This window comes from Sinocyclocheilus rhinocerous, unplaced genomic scaffold (genome assembly GCF_001515625.1).
Source record: "Sinocyclocheilus rhinocerous isolate Xijiao unplaced genomic scaffold, SAMN03320098_v1.1 scaffold2867, whole genome shotgun sequence".
Classification (NCBI taxonomy): domain Eukaryota; kingdom Metazoa; phylum Chordata; class Actinopteri; order Cypriniformes; family Cyprinidae; genus Sinocyclocheilus; species Sinocyclocheilus rhinocerous.
The window spans coordinates 56,598-79,881 of NW_015666959.1; the positions used below are offsets into that span (position 1 = coordinate 56,598).

Sequence of the window (23,284 nt, forward strand, 5' to 3'; positions counted from 1 at the left end):
ATTGTTCAAAATGTTGAAACCCTAGTCGCCGCGCGGCTGCAGCTTTCTCTCATGGTGGGGGCGTTTTGTGCAGTTGGGGCGGTGCTCGTGTCACGGTCTCGGCAATTCCACGCGGAACATTAATTTTTTTTTATTTTTTATTAATACAACCAGATGTAACAAAATGACATTAAATCATATGCCAGGGAGCAAGACAATAATGTATCTTTTGAACAGATTCACAGTCTTTACAGCTTTCTTATTAGTAGAGTCAGAAATCAAACACATATAGAGTTTTAAATCTTCAAGAAAATTTCTATAGAAAGGCTTACGTTTGCAAAATTTACATTTATGTATAAAATATTTAGCCAAGAACAAAATAAGGTTGAATAAATAAAAAACATCTGACTGTTCACTCTCATGTGTATATCCTAGAATAACATTTTCATATTTCAAAGAGATATCAGGAATTATATCACGAAAAACACTCAATATGTTTTTCCAGAGATTCTAATCACAATACCAAAAGAGATGGGACAAATCATCAGTTTGTTGATCACAGAAGGAGCAACTACGTGGAACATAAATACAAAATGAAAAACCTGTGAATCCAAGTGGAAAGGTTTTGAGAATTTTTAACATCTGTATTTATTTTGTTTTAAAATTTTGTTTTCTTTAGAAATCCTGCAAGCACTTTATTTTTCATTGATATTAAGCAGATGTAATTCTTTTGTTCAGATCAAAATGTTATGACCTTGTAAGTTACAATTGTAAACTTCAATTGTAAAAGCAGGGTCTAAAAAAATATATGGTCTTTTTATAAAATACATATTATACATTACATTAAATTGGCCTATATGTCTACATTAATAATATAAGATTCTGTATAAATATGCAACATTTCTGCCACAATACCACAATTACTGTTACTACAGTAAATCAAAATGTTATGCGCATATGAGAAATGAGAGCGCATATGAGTTATCAAATTGTTATCACTGACGTTTTATTGCTACATCTGGTCAAAAATTTAGTGCTGCCATCTTGTGTTGACATTTTGAAACTGCATAGGCCTATTTTGTAAATTATGCTTGGCGGGCCATATATAATGTAGACAATTTACGACAGCTGGGGGCCGCTTAAAATTCATCCACGGGCCACATTTGGCCCGCAGGCCGTAGTTTGGACACCCCTGGTCTAGATGCATGTTGATTTTATCAGACGATGTCGCGAATATAAATGAGAGTGACTCCTGGTTAACACGTATTAGTGGGTCGTGTTTAGTCACTATTAGTGTGGAATTCTTCTACAATATTCACTCATCATGACAGTAAAATAGGGCATTCTAAGTCAATCTACTGCAGTATTTCCTCTCTCAATCAGTAGAAAACGTGGTTAACACCCGGTCATGCATGAAAAAAAAAATACCGTCATATACCGTGAAACTGGTATAATTTTGGAAAATACCGTGATATAAATTTTTGGTCATACCGCCCAGCCAGCGCGGCTGCAGCTTTCTCTCATGGTGGGGGCGTTTTGTGCAGTTGGGGCGGTGCTCGTGTCACGGTCTCGGCAATTCCACGCGGAACATTAATTTTTTTTTATTTTTTATTAATACAACCAGATGTAACAAAATGACATTAAATCATATGCCAGGGAGCAAGACAATAATGTATCTTTTGAACAGATTCACAGTCTTTACAGCTTTCTTATTAGTAGAGTCAGAAATCAAACACATATAGAGTTTTAAATCTTCAAGAAAATTTCTATAGAAAGGCTTACGTTTGCAAAATTTACATTTATGTATAAAATATTTAGCCAAGAACAAAATAAGGTTGAATAAATAAAAAACATCTGACTGTTCACTCTCATGTGTATATCCTAGAATAACATTTTCATATTTCAAAGAGATATCAGGAATTATATCACGAAAAACACTCAATATGTTTTTCCAGAGATTCTAATCACAATACCAAAAGAGATGGGACAAATCATCAGTTTGTTGATCACAGAAGGAGCAACTACGTGGAACATAAATACAAAATGAAAAACCTGTGAATCCAAGTGGAAAGGTTTTGAGAATTTTTAACATCTGTATTTATTTTGTTTTAAAATTTTGTTTTCTTTAGAAATCCTGCAAGCACTTTATTTTTCATTGATATTAAGCAGATGTAATTCTTTTGTTCAGATCAAAATGTTATGACCTTGTAAGTTACAATTGTAAACTTCAATTGTAAAAGCAGGGTCTAAAAAAATATATGGTCTTTTTATAAAATACATATTATACATTACATTAAATTGGCCTATATGTCTACATTAATAATATAAGATTCTGTATAAATATGCAACATTTCTGCCACAATACCACAATTACTGTTACTACAGTAAATCAAAATGTTATGCGCATATGAGAAATGAGAGCGCATATGAGTTATCAAATTGTTATCACTGACGTTTTATTGCTACATCTGGTCAAAAATTTAGTGCTGCCATCTTGTGTTGACATTTTGAAACTGCATAGGCCTATTTTGTAAATTATGCTTGGCGGGCCATATATAATGTAGACAATTTACGACAGCTGGGGCCCACATTTGGCCCGCGGGCCGTAGTTTGGACACCCCTGGTCTAGATGCATGTTGATTTTATCAGACGATGTCGCGAATATAAATGAGAGTGACTCCTGGTTAACACGTATTAGTGGGTCGTGTTTAGTCACTATTAGTGTGGAATTCTTCTACAATATTCACTCATCATGACAGTAAAATAGGGCATTCTAAGTCAATCTACTGCAGTATTTCCTCTCTCAATCAGTAGAAAACGTGGTTAACACCCGGTCATGCATGAAAAAAAAAATACCGTCATATACCGTGAAACTGGTATAATTTTGGAAAATACCGTGATATAAATTTTTGGTCATACCGCCCAGCCCTACACCTAACTATCACGATTCTTTTTAAAACTATTTAAAATTGATTGGTTTATCTTAGAATCGATTTATATTTAATTATTTTACTTTTCCTAAGAGGTGGTGGGGAAAAGTTACCATTTGTATTCCAACAGAGGGCGAAATGTATAGGTGTGTTCAACTTGAAGCAGCACCACACAGCTCGATCGGCGTATGACATCAAAGTACCGCGAGAGCGGTATGAACAATGTTCATTTTGTTGAACATTTGACTATTATATTCATGTGCAATTTCAGGGTTTTGGTACTTGAAAGTTTCATAGTACTTTAAAATATACACTGTGTATGTGTATGCTCCTGAAATAAAAGTTCAGAAAGATGTGGTGCATTGTTTTTGTTAATATGACTTAGGGCTGGACGATATGACCAAAATTGATATCACGATATATTTCTTAATTTCGGTCGATACGATATAATTCCGATATCGATATGAACACTATTTATCTGAAATAGAAATCTTTTGTAACATTATAAATGCCTTTATCATCACTTTTGATCAATTTTAAGCATCCTTGCTAAATAAAAGTATTAATTTCTATAATTTCTTTCCCCAAAAAATAATAAAAATTATACTGAATGGAATAGTGTATAATGTTACAAAAGCTTATTATTTCAGATAAATGCTGATCTTTGGATCTTTCTATTCATCAAAGAATCCTGAAAAAAAAAAGTACTCAACTGTTTTAAATATTGATAATCAGCAAATCAGCATATTAGAATGATTTCTGAAGGATCATGTGACACTGAAGACTGGAGGTGTGTTTAAAAATCATATCACCGTTATTGAAAAAAATTATATCGCGATACATATTGATATTGAATTATTGTCCAGCCCTAATATGACTCATCATATACAGTCTCTTTAAGGGTATGATCAAGTATTTTCCATTGTCTATTCTTTAAGAAGCAAACAAATATCACAATAAATTGTAATATCAATTCGCAATAGTTATATAATCGCAATACTCAATTATCGCAATATATATTGAATCGGCACACAAGTATCGGGATAGTAGTAAATCGGCTGATCAGCATATCGTCCCAGGCCTAATTTTTTCATACTATGATTAAACAATAGCATTTTTAAAGGTATTTTTATGTAGACAAAATAGTGCAGAATTTTTACGATTCAGCATTTACATGAAAATAATTATAAGCAACGATACTAAAATACTACAGTATTTTTCAAACACATGCATATGTGTTTGTGCGCCTATTATGTTATCAAATTTTCACTTGTATTTCTACCAATTATTTGAAATGGCTATTATGGAAATCCTATGTTGATAACCTAATATATTTTAATTCCAGTCTTGTGCAGCAAATCAACAGTGACGAAACCGCTTTCAAATAGTCAGTCACAGGACGAACGATCTGTCCTATCAGTACAGTCAGTACTAGGAAGCCTTACACACTCTCTCATTTGGCCTGCTTAACATCCACCATACGATGCAATTAGTGGAACAAATTAGGGACTGCTATGAGAGAGCTGGCCGTGAGGAAAATCCTAGAGGCCAGCGTCTCTTGATTGCTTCAAGCCCCCACCACCCCCAACTCGGATGACAACTTTTGCCATCTCTCACTCTGATATAATTTGAGGGTGTTGAAGCGTGACAGATAGGGCTTTTCATTGGTTCGGCCCTGTTGGCGGCCATCACTGGCTTTGACCTTAAGTCAGAGGATTTGCTCAAGCACAGATCAAGTTCACTATACAGAGCCTTTCCATAGAGACTTCATTTAATGTCTGTTCACAGTACAGTATTGTTGAGATTCTAATAGACTTGGTTAGCTGTTATAGATTCAGACTAAATTATATATTAGGCTAAATGATATATTAATATAAATTATATTATTGTAATATATTAGTTTGATTTAAACAATGACAGTAGTTAGACTACTAAATTATGGATACAATGCAGTAGAGATGGTAGGACAACTTTGTACCCAATGTCCTTCTCTTTATTGTTGTATTTATATTTAACCCTGAAAACAATCTACCGCAATCTCTCTAAGTGTTATTGCAGCTTGACACTTTTCATTTGACCAATCCTTTTTTTAGTCATTGTTGTCGTCTGCTATTTTCTGATACAAACTTTTTCTCACAAGTCTATGTTTTTGGATGGTTTTAAATGGTGGTTGACCGATATATTGCCAAGGCTGATATATCAGCCGATGTTTGACATATTTGGCATTTGCCGATAAGGTTTTCTGTTTGTTTGATGTGTTCGACTTTTCTCACATTCTCCCTCTAAATTGTTTGCTATCACAGTTTAACAGTTCTTTCTAATAGGGATAGAAATCTGTCTCATATTTAGATAGAATGTTAAACAAAGGAATTTAAAAGTATACAAAAAAAGTATTAAATTGACTGCTTTTATATTATTAGTAATAGAAAGGCAAACATAATACTTTCTCGTTTTACCATCAGCATTCAGCAAATTGTCATTTAAACATATCTTTGAATGTCTAATAAACATTTAATTTCACAAACCTTGCAGACTTAGTTGGATCCAGCTGTGAGATCTTATAAAGTGTGCGTTTGTATCCTGCATGATCGCGTGTTCTCTGCATGACGGTCGGTCCGTGCGAATTGAATGCTGATTGATTTCAAACTATGCTGCGCTTTATCCATCTGCCCACTGTCATGTTAATGTCATTTTCACTGTGTGCTGTACGTAAAATGATTGTTACCTTGACATTATTTGGGTAAAAAAAAAAAATTATTTCCAATGCACACAAACTTCCCAAATTACTGAGAGCCCTGTTGGTTACAGTGTTTATTCCTTTTTATTTATATATATTTTTTATATTTCTTTATTTGTGAAAAATGCTGTAATAGGATTACAGAATCAAGTAGTTGTCATCTAAAGTATAAGTATGTTTATTTTTCATTTTCAAATTATTTCAAATTTCTTAAAGGGGTCATATGATTAGGGATGCAACGATTATAGATTTTGTTGGTACGATTATTGTCTGAGGAATAATCACGGTTTTACGATTATGATAAATAAAAATGGTATATCGGCTTAATATCGGTCTTTGGCCACCCTGCTCTCTAAGATATCGGCATCAGCATTGGCTGTCAATAAACCCATATCGGTCGACCACTAGTTTTAAATTCGATTTTATTAAAATTATTCAAGAATTCTGTAAAACGCTGTTGCTAGGTCACTTGTAATGTGACATGAGAGATGCTACAAGCGAAATGGATTTCTTTGGATTCAACTCTCGCCCTTCATTCCAAAATGATCTAGGGGTTTTTTCCACTTAAATTAATTTTATCTCTTGCTTTCAAACAAGGCTGTTCTGTGTTCAGTTGACTTTAAAGCCTGAAGTATATTTGTCTTATCCGCATTCCAGTCCAGCTTGTGGACAAACAAAGAAAGGTCCAATAAGTAGTGCTAACATTATTGTGTAATTGAAAATTTCTTTAAAAAAAAAAACGACAGAGACAAATGCTTTGATTGGTCATGATTAATCCCAGCACATGTAAGAATGATGTCTAGGCAGTTTTACAATGTTACAAGAATTTATTCCTGAAAATCAGAGCCGGGCCTATAGCAAAGACTGTGGTAAAAAGAGAGCGTATGATAGCGTAACTCCTGGGAACTTGTCTACACATGAAATATTTGATTAAATGTCACTAAATCACATTACATCTACAACTAGATAATGTGTTGCTCTGTGCTGTGCCTGTTGAGTGAGACTGAGCACCAAACCCCATGTGTACTGTTAATGTTGAATCTGCACTCTGGGAGTTTGGTTCATAAGGCAGGATTTAGCGAGGTGTTTAACTATCTGGGTGATGCTGCACACTGGAGCAGTTGGTCAGTAATGCCAGGTACACTTAAACCCTACTCTGATCCTTATTAACTCGCATTTTAACTGCTAACAGTCGTCTGCCAACATGCTAGCCACAGGTGATGGTCACACATCGCTAGTGGAAGTCAGTCGGATTGATCCATAGAATAAGAAACCAGATTTATAATGAAATGGCCCGGTTCTGTTTATTTTAGGGGTCAGATTCCTGAAGCATTTAGTTGATGCCTGTAACAATGAGAGTATTGAGTGAGGGAGAGTGTTAATATGTGCTCTTAAATGAGTCCACGGTCAAGAACCTGGGGTCAGCTACAATTAAGTTTTTTGTTTGCTTTGCATGTACGTTCTTACCTCGGTGGCGAAAAGTCGGGAAATGTAGCCGTCTGCAGCACATTTCCTGAGAACTTTTCCTCTTACTTCAAGCTAAATATTGAACTAAATAGTTAATCTAATATGTACAATCATGTGTTGGCTGTTACATTCATAAAATCATTTGGCTGAGGCTGCCTTTGATTTGTGTGATTTGAATTGATTCACATGGAACAACATTCCACAATAAGTACACAAAACTTGCTTTATTTTAAGATGGATGTTCGCAGTATTGGGAAGGTTACTGTAACCCATTGGAAATGTAATGGGTTACAGATTACAAGTTACCCTATTTAAAAAGTAGTGTAACTATTTCAATTACTTTATTAAAGTAATGTAACTGATTACATTTGATTACTTTTCTACATTTATAACAAATGTTTTCAACCGTTAATTATTTTGAAACATTTAAAGCAGGCAGGGTTAACCTTACAGTAGTACTCAACACTCATTACTGTCAGACTTTCAGAATCTTTCATCACTTAAATTAAGATTTAAAAAAAATTATTGTGAACAGACACCACAAAATTAGACTTTAGCACCTCTTTATTTAAAGAGGTTAAATACAGATCTAAAATAATAACACGAAATAGTTTAATTTAAATCTAACACAAAATAGTCTGCATAGCTATGACAGGAAACACATGCTAACAATGCTTTGGAAAAAACAACAACTGTTAATCCTAAAAAAAATAAAGCATATACATGAACTCAAATAGGAAATAAAGCAGTTGTCGAAGAAGCATGTGTCCTATTCTGTGTCCTAAACTCCTGAAACGTTGTCTCATATTTTAGAGCAGTCAGTGCAATTTATGAAAGAAGTCAATTAAATATGTTTGTGTGTGATAATATTCAGATGTAACCCCTTTTGTAATCGTTAACATTTTCATTAGGGATGGGCATTCCAAGCAAAAATAATATTAAAAAATCGCTGGGTATTATTCGATTATTATTCGAAAATCGCACCCCTCCCCCGCATGCACGCACAAACACCCATAAACCGAGAGAGACAGGATTCACGCTTTCAATCTGTATGATAAACTGTTTAATTCAGAAGATAGGCTAGCTTAACTCAAGCCATATAATGATTGTAACGTGCTGAAACATATTAATATAATAAACATAACCGAATGATGGCACTTATTAACATAACAGTTCATCGATTAGCATAAATCAACTGCTCATAAGGCTGTGGATTTTTAAAAATGGAACCCCTAAAGGTAATAGATACGATATGGGAGGAAAAATATACTTCAATATATTCTGTCGCAATTATATCGTTGGGTAATTATACTGTATATAAACTGCGGCATCAGGGAGCCGTTATTAATATGCCAGGCATTGAAATCACTTATGAACGCAACCTTGTTTTTTACTTTCAAGATTCGCGATCACACGTATGGAGCAGCACTCGGCAGTACTTACCACACATTTTACAAGATTAGATGTTTGTCAGTGGTGCTCAGGATATGCAAATCGTTCGCCATCATCCTATCAGTCATCTCTCCTTACTCTGTTTATGTGGTAAGTGAAATGTTATGTAATGTAACAGGCTACCGCTAGCAAGCGGCTAACCATGTCCCTTTAGTGGCTCCGTAGAACGCGTTATTTGTTTTCCATGCCTTTCTGAATACGGATTCAGCCACACCTCTAACCCAGTCAGGGGTGTTTGTGGTCCGCACAGAGCTCTTATTTGGCATCGTCCCAAGTTACTGTAACCATAATATGCTACGCAAGTCTTTTTTTTATGCCACGCAAGTCTACAGTGTGCGCGTGAGACAATGTGTCCTTCTGTTGTCTTTGATAGCTTTTAGGTGCGTTATTGGCAGCGCCATCCTCTGCTTACATGAATGCGTCACCACCGCATCAGCACGGAAAACATGGGGAAATTTTTAAAGACAATAATCGCAAAACCTATTCGATATTCTATAATTAAATCAACGAATCGAATATTCAAAAATCGTGACCCATCCCTAATTTTCATAAGTAACTGTAATTTAATTACATATTTTTTCTGTGACTGTAACAAATTACAGTTGGTAATTTAAATTACGTAATTCTGTTACATGTAAGTTACTCCCCAAAACTAAAAATCCACTCTGTATTTGTTTAATATTTGATTTTTTTGCCCTTGTGATCTTTAATCAAAATAATCAAAATGTCAACTCTATCATCTGGTGAAAATTGCAGACTAGACTGGTGATGTTTGCCGGATTTCTGTAATCGTTTTGTCCTCTTCAACCCCAGTCGTCCACAATCGACTACAAGCTTGCATTCATTTTTGATTATCTAAAAACAACAATCAATGCATAGAACCACATCCCTGCCATAAAAAAAGGGTTCTGTCGCTACTTGCGTTTAATTGTGACTTTAAGCAAGTCACAATTTGAATCATTGAGTCAGTGAGTTCATTTAGTTAAGGATTTGATTCAAATCACTGAACTTTTTATTCTTTTGAACAGATATGATTTCTTTTGCTGAGGGCCTGTGGCACTGAAGATTCAGCAGCCACGACATAGGAAACACTGTAAACCATTCTTGTAACTGCCATGTATTTACTTAGTTAATGATTTACAATGTTTTTTATCACTTGGTGTCAAGGTGTGGCTAGAATCGTTGCAACGCAGCAAAAGCTGCTACTTGCTTAGAGTGTGAGAAAGAAATGCCTCCTACTGAGATCTCAACATGCCCAAACACAGTCAGCACTCAAATGCATGATCACATAAATTCTGTTCACAGACCGACTAAATGAAAAAGCTTACACTCTACTGTTAGTTTGGATTCAGCAGTTGCCAATATAGTCTGACAAGCTGGCTTGGTGAGTACCAGAAAGATTCCCCAGACTGTGAATATCTGCTGCTCAGTAATCCCAGCCACTGTTGACCCATAAACCTGCCCAACTGACAGAACAACTGTAACAGGGAAACTCCTACATGCTGGATAGCGTCTATGTGCTTGGAGGGTTCAGCAGGCACTGCTCTCTGTATGGAAAATATGCTCCAGGTGGTATTTCCTTGTTGCAGTCAACGCCACAGAGTTGATCCACAGCTTAGTTTTGTTATGCTGTACTTCTAATGGGCTTTTAGTTTAGGGTGCTTGGGAAAGCTGTAGAAAAAAAAATTAATCCAATTAATGCTGAAGTATATGAACTGAGAGTCTGTAGAACTTACTCCCAAGCATAAGACACACCTCACACGTGAGAACATTGAAGATGCGTTCCTGACTTTTTTTTTTTTTTTTTTAGGAAACCATGTAATTTTTTTCAGGATTTTTTGTTAAAGGGGTCATATGATGCTTTTTTAAAGATCATTATTTTGTGTATTTGGTGTAACAGAATATGTTAAGAATATCTCTTTGGTTTTGAGACTGCAACTTCAGGGATCTTATCTATGCACAATCAGCTTGTAACACTCCAAAGACAAAGGGAAACTTGAAATCGCATCATATGACCCCTTTAAATAAAAGGTTCAAAAGAACAGCATTTATTTGAAATTTAAATCTTTTATAACAATAGCCACATTTACATGAGCACTTTTTGTTTCAATTGGAATTAAATAATTCCTACTGATGAATCCGAACATAGTGTTTACATGAATGTTAAATAAAGTGTGCATTTATGCATCACAAGCTTCAAAACGGATTTAATCTTTTGACATGCTCACACTGCACGAATATGCAGTGTCTCCCACTGTTTTTGCATAATAACCATCCTCCTTTTCTTAATATTTATCTATTTACATCATTGCACAAAGCTTTGTGCAATGATGCTTATATTAATCAAGCTGTAAAAATGTCCAAAACAAAAGACGTCTGCAGATGAGAATCCGAAGCAACGTTAACCTGCAGCACATTTCATATCAACATAGTTCAGTTGTTTTTGGCATTTATATTCCAATTGAAGCAATTACATGGCACATTTTCATTTGGATTGGACTTTTAAACCGATTGTAATCAGACTGCAGCTTCATGTAAACACGCGTATTGTAAATGTATCTACTGTCTACCCCCCCCCCCCAATTAATTGTGATCTTGAGCAATCCAGTATTATTTCAGTGCCATGGTAGAAGAAACTTTGCCAGAGATGTTCTTAGGGAATTAAGAATATACAGCAACAACCAGTGTAGCCTGATTTCCAAAATGAATGACCTTTATGGGCCAGTTCTTTTAAAGAATAGCTTAAAAAGGTGAATTACCAGTTTTGAACTGCCCTGTATAATTTACAGCATTAGAGGACAATTTATAAATGACATAACTGAAATATCCCCAAATGAACACATCTGAATCAAGTTGAGGGCTTATGAATCAGAATCAAATCTGGTCATCTGTATTGATAACCAGCCCTAATGTATTTCGTATTAGCATTAAAACAACAATGGCATCATAAATTTTGCTTCTTCACATCAAAATAACCATTAAAGACTCTTATAAATGAAAGGCAATTCGTCCATTCACAGCTGCTCTGTTGAGCATTATGATTTCTTTATGAATTTCTCTGAGTGGTCCGTCTAGGCCTGGGCGATAAATCGGTATCTATTTATCGACGGTACACCTTCTTCGATAATGATATAAAAAATGTTCGATATAGTGCACGATATAGGCACGTGCTATGAGTGACGCAGACAGCACACACAAACACGAACACATGCTGAATTGAGTGCTGTGCCTGCCTGTGATGAGGAGATTGTGAATAAAAAAAAAAAGAATATTAGTTGAGTTTAAAATAAACATTTGCATTTGAATGTTAGGTGTGCTTCAGGGATATTCAGCGCATTTTAAGACAGACAAATATGACTGCTGTACTCGCGTCTCACACAAGAGATGTAGCCATGCAAAGTTAAAACAGTTTAAACTTTTAGAAAACACGTCGCGAATTTGTGGAGTTTTATTCCTTTCACTGCATCTCATATGTTTTTAAATGCAATCTGCGTGATGGGCTCTTTGTATTAAGCATGATTCAAATACATGATGCTGTTTTGTTCATAATTGTTTATGCAATTTACAAAATTATATTAGATTTATATGAGTTAATTTAGACGTAATGCAGGTTTTTTATAGACATTTATTTCTTTGCGTGCTGCATTATTTTGCTCATTGCGCCCTCCTGTGGCCTCGGTAGACAAGCCAAAAGTTTCATTAAGACCTATTTAATCTGCATATATATCATTAGAAATTAGATATTTTTTTAAATTTTTATTGTGAGTTTGACTGTTAACAGGGTTCACACGCTTCTTGAAAGTACTTGAAAGTACTTGAATTTCAGACATGTGGATTCAAGGCCTGGAAAGTACTTGAAAACAAACATAGGTCCTTGAAAGTGCTTGAATTAAATTTGAAATAAATTTTGTTTATGGCGCTATTTAAAAAATGGTCCTATATGTTCTGTCAAAGAACGAAACGGCACTAATGATTGGGGGTGGAGATGGGGTAACGCGAAAAAAAACTTAGTGTGTGTGTTGATGCGCAGCCTAGAGCCCTGAGCGGGACAGTTTTCTTAAGCCCGCTCCCGCTGAATTTCTGACCATTACCGCCCGCTCCCGCGAACATTCTAATATTGTATATACAGGGATTAAAGTTTTCCGTCGCTTCGACGGATTTCTGTCAGTTGGAAAAAATGAGGGGAGAAGAAACCCGTAGCACATTGTTGTTGTTCTGCCGGCACACCAAAAATCATCCCCGCCACGGCTGCAGCTTCTCACTGACAACATAGTGATGCCACTCGCATCATTCACAGTCGGGTTATTAGCAGAGAACACAGAGCAACTGGGTGTGTGACAGGTATGGCTGTGGAATGGGGTTTGGCCCGAGGAAAAATTGTCAAAAGATTTTTTTTTTTTCTTTAACCCCATAATTTTCGCACATCAGGGAGCCACTATCAATATGCAGGGTATTGTAATGGCTTTTGAATTAGCGCTCGCTGTTCACTTTCGATTTCGTGATCACGCGCACTATCAACATGCCTAATAATTATGCACGCACTGTATTCTGATCATATTTTTTCCAAGCACATTTTACCAATTCCAAACCACATCAATCTTTATGAAACCTACACATTCAAAACATTATTACTCTGAAATGTTTAATGTAAATGTTAAGTGTAAGTGAACTGTTAAGTAATGTAAGGTCTTTCATGACACTACATATGCTGGGGTGTGAATTTGATAGGTGCTTGATATAAAATAAATGGTGCTTTAAAAAGTCCTTGAATATTTGTTTAATTTTTATTGTGTGACCCTGTGTTAAAACAAAAAATATTTGTTGTTTGTCTCAATAAATTGGGTTAATTTAAAAATACAGTGGTTAAATTGAAATTTTTTTTTCTATTGCTCTTTGTTTTTAAAAAGGTTATAAAAAATGCCAATAATTATCGATACCGAACGATATGAAACATTATATCGTTGATACATTTTTTTGCTATATCGCCCAGCCCTAGGTCCGTCTCCTCCTCTTTGTACTGATTGTGTTGTACATGTTGATGCGGGTTTTGACAGAGCCGAGGAAGCCATTTGGAAGGTGCTTACCTGCCCTGCTTGGCACGGAGAGTACATTCTTTACTTAAGAAACTATATTAAAGGCAGAAAGAATCAGCCAAGTTTAGAACGTACCAAAGAAATGGAGGGTAACAATCTGGCCGGCCCAATTCAACTCAGGCTGTTTTTATGGTCTTTAAAAATACATTTCACATTACAAACAGCTGTCTGCTGTACAATTTTCCCAGAAAGTCACAGGCTCGAATTGCAAAACCTAAGCGCAGTGTGTTCTGGGTACATAGTAATTAGTCCTTCATTTTGTAATGACAAACCTCTGAGTCGTTTTTTTTTTTTCAGGGAAAACCCTTTTCTCTTTTAGCAGGTTTAACTGCCTATGTGCCCTGAAATGTCCTTAGATGTTCTCCTAGCCTTTCACAGTTATATGTTTACAACAGACAGTCCAGCTGATCTCAGAAATTGACTGTGTTGTGGCCTTGTGTCTGGTTTTGGCCCGGCTGCATGCTGTGGAGAATTACTCCGATAGCCCACAGATATTTCCTGCTGACACCCATTAGCCTCAAATATCCAGCGACTTCATAGCAGACACAGCTGCTTTTCCACAGAAATATTTAAATATTTTACCCCTCACAACCCCATAATCTTCAAAAAAGAAAAAAAAAGAACAGAAAAGAAATATGAAGAAATGTAGACAACGTTATATAAAATAAACTACAACTTTGAACTTAGATTAGGTTAGACTTTCACTCAATTATTTGATTGAATTGCAGTTATAATCAATATTAAAGGTATAGTTCACCCAAAAATAAAAATCCTGTCATCATTTACTCACCCTTAAACTGTTTCAACCCTGTTTATGTCTTCTGTTGAACACAAAAGATATTTTGAAAGAAAAAAAAAAGAAAAGAAAGAAAGAAAAATGTTGATGGCCCTATTGGCTTTCATTGGGTTTTTTTTTTTTCCATACTATGGAAATCAGTGGGGACCATCAACTGTTTGGTTACCCATATTCTTCAAAATGTCTTATTTTGTGTTCAACTGAAAAAAGAAACTCATACAGGTTTGGAATAACCTGTGGGTGAGTAAATGATTTTCATTTTTGGATGAACTATCCCTTTTAATAATCACATATTAAGAAAGTGTTAGGGGTTATTTTATGCAGTTCATGTATCCTTTCTGAAATGTATTTCTAATGCATACAATTCTGACATTCATCACAACCATAATAATCAATATTATATTACCATAATATTCTAATTATGTTGGATTGGTTCCCAAAAAAAACAAAAAAAAAAACGAAAATCAGTGTGAATGGAAAGTGCAGAGAAATATTCATTTATTTGTTTGTTTATTTATTGAAATTTAAGATAATATAATATTTAGAATATTATTCTTCATGGCATCTTGATCTTGTGCAATATGTAGCATTAAAGAGAAAAGGACAATTAAATCATTAATTGTAATTATTTGTTAACCAGCAAATAATTTGTTAATCAGCCAAATTGTCATGATTGTGACAAAAATAAAATAAAAATAATATGAAATTTTTTTTTTTTTTTTTCAAATAAATGTCATAATTAAATGTCTTGTTTTTCCTCTCTCTCTTGTAGTCAAAAGCGGATGGGCAAACTCTTTACTCTGAAGTGCTCAGACGGATCAATCTCATTGAGAGCGATTACTTTGGTCTGGAGTTTCAGAACCTGCAGATGAACTGGGTAAGTGGCCACTTGACAAACAGTCCCCCTGCTCACACAAAGGCGGGATTGTGAACGGCCCGCTCCTCTGAAAACCCAGCTAAGCTCTTAAAAGATGAGGAGGTGTATTATGTTGTTTGTGCTGCTTCTCTCTGGGCCCCAGAGGTTTACTGTTCCCTTTAAACCTGCCTGATACGGGCACACAACCTTAAAGAACACATCATTATATTTTAGAACATACCTACAAATAAACGTGTTTAAAAGGATACATTTATGCAGAGTTACTATAGTAATTAGTATACACACAAATGAGAGACTTTACAGTTGATTAAAGACAAGATTTGATGTATTTAAAGGATTATGTAATCCAGGCTAAAGTAGAAGCAAAACGTTTCTTAAAGGTGAAGTATGTAATTTTGTTTTTCAATCTTAAATGACTTACCCTTGCTTAATAGTCAGAGAAAACAAGTAATCCATCAGTAAATTGATTGCAACACTGACTCTCACTGAATATTGTGAGTTAGAAATGGAACTCTCCTTTTGTTTGACCAATGAAAGGAATGTTTAGGAAACCTGTGTGAAAAGTCTTTATTTTTTTTAATTTTATTTTATTTTTTTTGGTGTCACAGGGACAGAGATTTCACAATTCACCTTTAAAGGGGTCATATGATGCTGCTAAAAAAAACATTATTTTGGTATTTGGTGTAATGAAATGTGTTTATGTAACATAGTCAATATAATCTTAATTTTGCTGAATTATGTGCTTTACATTATCTGCGAGCTATTTTAATAATCTTGTCCTTTTTTTATAATAAATAGGCTTAAAGGGATAGTTCAGAAATGAAAAATTGTCTTGTTGTTCCAAACCTGTATTTCTTTCTTCTGTAGAACACAAAAGAAAATATTGTGAAGAACATTTAACCAAGCCAAACATTTTCAGTTCCCATTGACTTCTATTGCATGGACAAAAATACAAAGGAAATCAAAGGGAACTGAAACAGTTTGGTTACCAACATTCTTCAAAATACCTTCTTTTGTGTCCAGCAGAAGTAGGAAATAAAGGTTTGGAATGACATGAAGGTGAGCAGATGATGACAACATTTTCCTTTTTGGGTGGATTATCCCTATCCCTTCAAAAGTGTTTTGTAATGTTTTTGTTACAGCCTTGTTGTTGTTTTTTGGTTTGCTTTTTGTTTTGGATTTGATTTTTGTTTTGTTTTTTGTTTTTGTTTGTATTTTGATTTGGCTTTTGTTTTATTATTGAATTGGTTCATTGCTTAGAACTGTTTATTGTTTTTGTTTTTTGTTTTTTTTATAACTGGGACAAATACTGAGGCTGCTGACAAAGGGCTGTTGTGCTGTATAAACCCACTAGCATGTCATTTTAATTATCGCCATAATGCATCTTTTTCATCTTGGTTTCTTTATCATTGGTGAAATATGAAAGTTTTTTTTTAAAGTAATTTTGAGATGAGCACTGGAGACTGTCTTTTGGCCATCTGTTTTTGAGTGTGCCAAGCCAGGTTTTTTGGAGAGAGTTGAATCAGGTGTGGAATGTGTGTGTGTATGGGGTTGTTGTGATGATTCCGTAAAAGATGAGAGGTCAGCGGAGTAGAAGGAGCTGGAGATGGAGTGAGAAAAGGTACATTCTTGCCACAATCAGCTCCAGATGTGCTTGGAGGAGCAGGGCGTCTACAAACTCTGCAGACACACACAATTAAAACAGATCATGACATCTATGCACGACCCCAAAACAGGCAAACACAGAGGTTTGAATTTAAAAATGTGCATATCCCGGAGCATTTGAATAATAGCTTTCCAAAAATTCCTGAAATATGTTTTTGGTGTGGTCTGCATCTCAAGATCTTATCTGTGGCCTCTGTGACCGAGATGTTCTTCAGTTTTAGTGCTTTCTTGAAAGACCAGAAACAGATGTAGTTTGAAAGTGTGAGAGATTATTTGTATTTATTGCTTAGACTTTATAAGGTGGTTAAAAGCTGAAATGCCAGTCTTACTCTGCACTGTTTTATTTCAACAGGTTTGGCTGGAGCCCACCAAGCTCGTAGTGAAACAAGTGAGACGTAAGTACACTTAATGTTTTGTGTTGTGTTTAGAGATCAGAGGATCTTGGGGTTTTTGAAACTTGTGTGTTTATACTTACTATTCACAGGGCCGATGAACACACTCTTTCGGCTGTCAGTGAAGTTCTTTCCTCCAGATCCTGGTCAGCTTCAGGAGGAGTTTACTAGGTAGGATGTTCAGAGTCATCATCCATGTTTTATATTCTGATTAGCTGAACGATGCTTGCAACTATGTACTTTTTCTCCAGGTACTTGTTTTCTCTGCAAATCAAGAGGGATCTAATAGAGGGCCGACTGAACTGTACAGAAAACACTGCCGCCCTGCTGGCCTCTCATTTGGTTCAATGTATGTATAATATGAGTCAGTTAATGTACCTGAAGTCCTGACTCCTGTCCGCCATAATGTTTTAAATCTTTGTTACACTGATTCTGTTGTGTCTCTGCTATGTAATGTTTTTGATCATTGACATGATTATTTTTCCTGCCTCTATTAATCTATTCAAAAATGCATTAAAGTGAAAAAAAATCAAATCAATTTGAGCGCGATTTAAACCCGGATGATTGTAACCACTCTAAGTTCGTCTGCCTTGGGAAAGCTAGCGTGTCTCCGACATAGTGATAACACTCGTTGCCTTCTCTAGTGCAGCTCAACCAGGTCTCGTCCCATTCGTCGATATTTGTGATATCACAAATCCCGGAAAATATGCGCTGTAGTCCAAACGAGTCGTTCGTTGTTGTTTTTAAAAAGTGATTTCTGTTAAATAAAATATCTCCTTTTGAAGTGGACTTTGAACTTTGTAACTTTGTAGATCTTTTTTGCTCAATGCTCAAACAAAAACATTACAGACTAACTTCAGTTGAAAAAGTGAAAAAGCATAATAGGACCCCTTTAAACTAAACTGCTAGACTGAATAGAGTAAACTAAACTCATGCAGTTGCATTAAGGTGCTCTGGACATAACTAACATTCAATGCTTTACAAATAGTGCGAAAAGTGGAAAAGCATAATAGCACCCCTTTAAAGAGGTCATGAATTGCCTTTTTATTATTATTTTTTTACTGTTCTCTGAGATCCACTTATAATGGATTGTAGACTCGGAAGTAAACGCCCACTGCTATGATTGGCTAACAGTTGTGTATGTCTGACAGCCTGCATCCTTCACAGATGGACGCTGCTTTGATTTTAGGTTAAAACGATCTGAAATAACTGACAAAGCAATAGTGACCACGTAACAAAAACAGTTGCTCACAGTTGTGTATTGCGACATTACTGTCGGATCGAATATAGTAGGCACAGCATCATCTTTTAGTTTCAATCTTTCTAAAAAACCTGCATCGAATTGTGCCTTGTTTGTAAATGAATCCACGGTAAAATGAAGAAACCTAGTTCTTACTGACGTGGTCTGAAACTTCATTAAAAAAATGAAGTTCATCTACTCTTTCCTAACGTTGGGATCAGAAGGAAGATGAAGAAAGATTGTGTTTTTCCACTGATTGGCACTGCACAGGGTCTTGTTGTCTTCGGAGCAATCTTTAACGTTTGGTTTCTGCGTAGACCTGCGTTTGCCTCTTGTTATTTACACTACATGTGCGAATCAGTGGGCGGGGCTAAATAGGCAGCGATGTAGAAGCAGGCGTTGATCATCTTCTGTGGAGGCGGAGTTTAGCCACACTATTACACGTCATAGAGTGGCACATTCCACAACCTGTCGTTTTTGCAGATTGGCTTCAACATTTGTTTTTTAAAGCTGCAGTCCGTAAGTTTCTGCCATTTCTGTTTGAAAACCTACATTTGCAGTTATTTGCGCTATTATCTTCATTACCTGGGTTGTGCACCGGCACAGCTCTAGCGCGGATGAATCTAATGTTTAGAGGAGTATGTGTGGCTGTCAGTCACCGCACCAGTGTGGATACTGTACTTAGGAATCACAGATTCTAACCTACGTCTTGGAATATATGACCCAAATAAGAATTTTCACCGTATATTGTCATCTGAACAAGTAAGTAACAAGTCTGCCACGTTTGTTCTGACCAACTGAGTAAAAAGCATTACAATAAATTCCGCTACCAATGGTGATTAAATCTAACGATCGGTTAGCTCATATCACATCAAACCGTGCAAATTATTATTATTGTTATACTTTGTTCTCTAATGGTGATTAAATCTAACGATCGGTTAGCTCATATCACATCAAATCGTGCAAATTATTATTATTGTTATACTTTGTTCTCTAATTGTTAATGTTAACAACATCAGCATTGCGTGACTATGAGTATAGTGTGTATTAGCGTGTAGATTTTAATTTCTGTACAGTCTAATCTCTAATTGTCATACCATTCAAATTTCATATTTAGAAATTCCTTTAACCCAAAAAGCAAATTAGTCTTCCTTCAAACTGGTTGTCTTTAAAATACAATTTGTGTGTAATCCCAGGCTATCTGTAATCAGATGCACATTTAAAACTGGAATAGTATTTAATTTCAGTCACTTGTGTTTCATAAACACCTAATCCTTTCTGGATTACAATCCGCCATCAAAATGATAAATTGAATTATTCCAGCTGCTGTGAAAAAAGTCTATAAATGATCCGGGGCCACCTGCAGGTTCCTCACATGTGATATAGCCTACTATAGCCGGGACAACTTCTTTGTTTACCGACGTGACTTAATGACGCAGTGGCCACTGAAATTAGAAAACATTATTATAAGTTTAACGTTGTGAATCGGGCTAAAGTCAGGCGATAATTTTGAACACTGGCTGGTTATGTACTTGCTCAAATATTGATTTCAGATCATTTTTAACCAAAAAAAAACGTAGGGACTGCAGCTTTAAACTGAGAAAGTTTTGAGTTCTGAAACTTACAGAATGTTTTTATAGTACAATGACGTCTTATATGTCAAAAGATCGAGGGAATTTTGATTCTCAGTTCATGACCCCTTTAAAATTGAAATTCAGTGGCTTGAATATGTATGTGTTTTATGATATAAAAATATCATAAAACAGTATTGTAGAGATGACTCTTGCATCTTTCTTACTGTGTATCAAGGTCAGTAAGTCTCTTGAAATATCAGATAATTGGACATTTTTATAGGTTATTTAAGGTAGTAAAATATCTTATGGTGCAACCCCCAAAAATAACACATTTATACTACTGTTTAAAGTGTTTTTGAAGGAAGTTTCTTATGCTCGCTTAGGCTACATTATTTGATCAGTAATAACTATAATATTGAGAAATATTTGTACCAAAAACGTTTTCTAATACCATATGAAACCAGCATAAACAGTCTGTTTCTCAGAACTTGTGTTTTTCCTTTTCTTTTTCTTGGACACTCTTATTTGTCTTTGACCCTTTACCTTTCTCTTTCCCCCACACAGCTGAGATCGGTGACTACGATGACATAGCAGACAGGGAGTTTCTGAAGATTAATAAATTGCTGCCATATCAGGAACGTGTGCAAGAAAAGATCATGGAGATCCACCGCAGACACATGTAAGACATTTATTGTTTTGGCCTGATGGCCTATGCTTCTGCATTGTTCTCTTTAATTTATCTCAGCCTGTCAGGCTTTGCATTTGTAAATTTCACTGCGCTGACCACCGGGAATCAGTACAGGGAATTTATGGCACAAAAGTAGGTTTATCTTTTTCATGTCCAGTTTAGTTGGAAGCATTTGCGTGGTATTTTTCCCTAGCTGAACATCTAACTGAACTTTAAATACAGACTCCCCTGGTAATCTTGAATGACAGTCTGTTTCCATTTGGTGCTGAGTTTATTTGGTGAGAAGAGATCTGATAGTGTGTAAGTGATTGTTGTGTGTGGCAGTTTATTGGATTTAGAGGCAGTTAAAGGTGGACTGCAGTTTCTCTCTCTGCTTGAACTTTGGAAAGATGTTGTTTTAAGAGCTTGCAGACACTATTATATGATAATATGGGACAGATGATCCTTCTTCAAGCTCTGAATGGATCATCCTTCCAGATAAATAAATAATGATGTAAAGTTAAATGTTTTAGCAGCGTCTTCATTATTAGTGATGCATTTGTTGCTCATGCTATTCCCTTATTAAACGTTAGACGTAACTTGTTCCACACCGTTTGTGGTACAGACGTGAATGATACTTAAAAACGTGTGCTATGACATTGGAAAGCAATGAGTTTTAGAATTGAATTTTTGGCCTGCAGAAGACAAATCGAGCTTAAAAAAAATAAAATTTACATTGAACAAGATCTCTGTGCCATATCTAGGATTAAGAATATCACTGGAGTCACAAAATGTTAAAAATAATGCTTTATGATACCAACGTTGTCAGTTTTTGTAAAATCTCAAGTGTGTCAGCCCTGTGTTTTTGGCTCTTTGTAACGGTGCATTTAATCTGAGGCTTTGGCTGTGAGAGAAGTATTGCAGGTGGGCCGTGTCAGTGGCTATGTGAGGCTGTGATTGTAATCCAGTGGCTCAAGGCTCTTTATTAGCCATACGGCCACAAGGGAAGGGGAGGGGCTTAAGCAGATTGAACAGCTTAAAGGATGAGCAAAATTAGAGTGCGCTGATGATCTGGCACTGCTCTAACATTTGCCCACGATTAGCCAGAACGCTGCTCAACATTACTGGAATATGTTTGCCCAGCCCCCACACATTATGTAGAAACTACTTGAAATTATTAGAACCTATATCCTACATAAAGTGTTGTATGTATGTATGTATGTATAAACATTGAAACAAATATTTTTCTGCAAAGCTGATTTGAAACAGTATGTACAGTGGGGAAAATATTTATTTGATCCCATGCTGATTTTGTAAGTTTGCCCACTTACAAAGAAATTAAGGGTCTGTAATTTTTATGGGTTTATTTTAACATATAGAGACAGAATACCCACCAACAAATCCAGAAAAAACACATTATATAAAGGTTAGAAATTGATTTGCTTCCTCTTTACAGATCCTCTCTAAATCCTTATGGTTTTTTGGCTGTCGTTTGGCAACTCGAAGTTTCAGCTCCCTCCACAGATTTTCTATAGGATTGAGGTCTGGAGACTGGCTAGGCCACTCCATGACCTTAATGTGCTTCTTCTTGAGCCACTCCTTTGTTGCCTTGGCGGTATGTTTCAGGTCATTGTCATGCTGGAAGACCCATCCATCACCCATCTTCAATGTTCTGGCTGAGGGAAGGAGGTTCTCGTCCAAGATTTTACAGTACATGGCCCCGTCTATTTGCCCCTCAATGCAAAGTCGTCCTGTACCCTTAGCATAAAAACAGCCCAAAAGCATAATGTTTCCACCTCTGTGCTTGACTGTAGGGATGGTGTTCTTGGGGTCATAGTCAGTATTTCTCTCCCTCCAAACACGGTGAGTCGAGTTAATGCCAAAGACCTAAATTTTGGTCTCATCTGACCACAGCACTTATTCCCAAGCCTTCTCTGAATCATTTAGATGTTTTTTGGCAAACTTTAAACAGGCCTGTGCATGTGCCTTCTTGAGCAGTGGGACCTTGCGGGCGCTGCAGGATATCAGTCCATTGCGACGTATTGTGTTACCAATGTTTTGCTTGGTGACTGTGGTCCCAACTGCCTTAAGATCATTAACAAGCTCCTGCGTGTAGTTCGGGGGTGATCCCTCACCTTTCTCATGATCATCCTTACCCCATGAGGCAAGATCTTGCACGGAACTCCAGACCGAGTCCGATTGATGGTTGTTTTGCATTTCGTCCATTCCCGAATAATCGCACCAACAGTTGTCTCCTTCTCACCAAGCTTCTTGCTGATGGCCTTGTAGCCCATTCAAGCCTTGTGCAGATCTACAATCTTGTCTCTGACATCCTTTAACAGCTCTTTGGTCTTGCCCATGGTGGTGGGAGAGGTTGGAATGGAAGATACAGATTGTGTGGACAGGTGTCTTTTA

At 36.0% G+C, this 23,284-nt stretch overlaps 1 protein-coding gene across 5 annotated transcripts in view; it reads left to right on the forward strand.

The window, feature by feature from the left end:
• Positions 1 to 23,284, forward strand: part of farp2 (FERM, RhoGEF and pleckstrin domain protein 2) — an 85,805-nt gene that overhangs the window by 13,365 nt on the left and 49,156 nt on the right. For all 5 annotated transcript variants that reach the window (XM_016544811.1, XM_016544814.1, XM_016544812.1 and 2 more), the window contains exons 3-7: positions 15,227 to 15,331; positions 17,349 to 17,391; positions 17,481 to 17,559; positions 17,640 to 17,737; positions 20,767 to 20,881. In XM_016544811.1, coding sequence (XP_016400297.1) covers positions 15,227 to 15,331; positions 17,349 to 17,391; positions 17,481 to 17,559; positions 17,640 to 17,737; positions 20,767 to 20,881 — 440 coding nt within the window. The remainder of the gene's footprint in view (positions 1 to 15,226; positions 15,332 to 17,348; positions 17,392 to 17,480; positions 17,560 to 17,639; positions 17,738 to 20,766; positions 20,882 to 23,284) is intronic.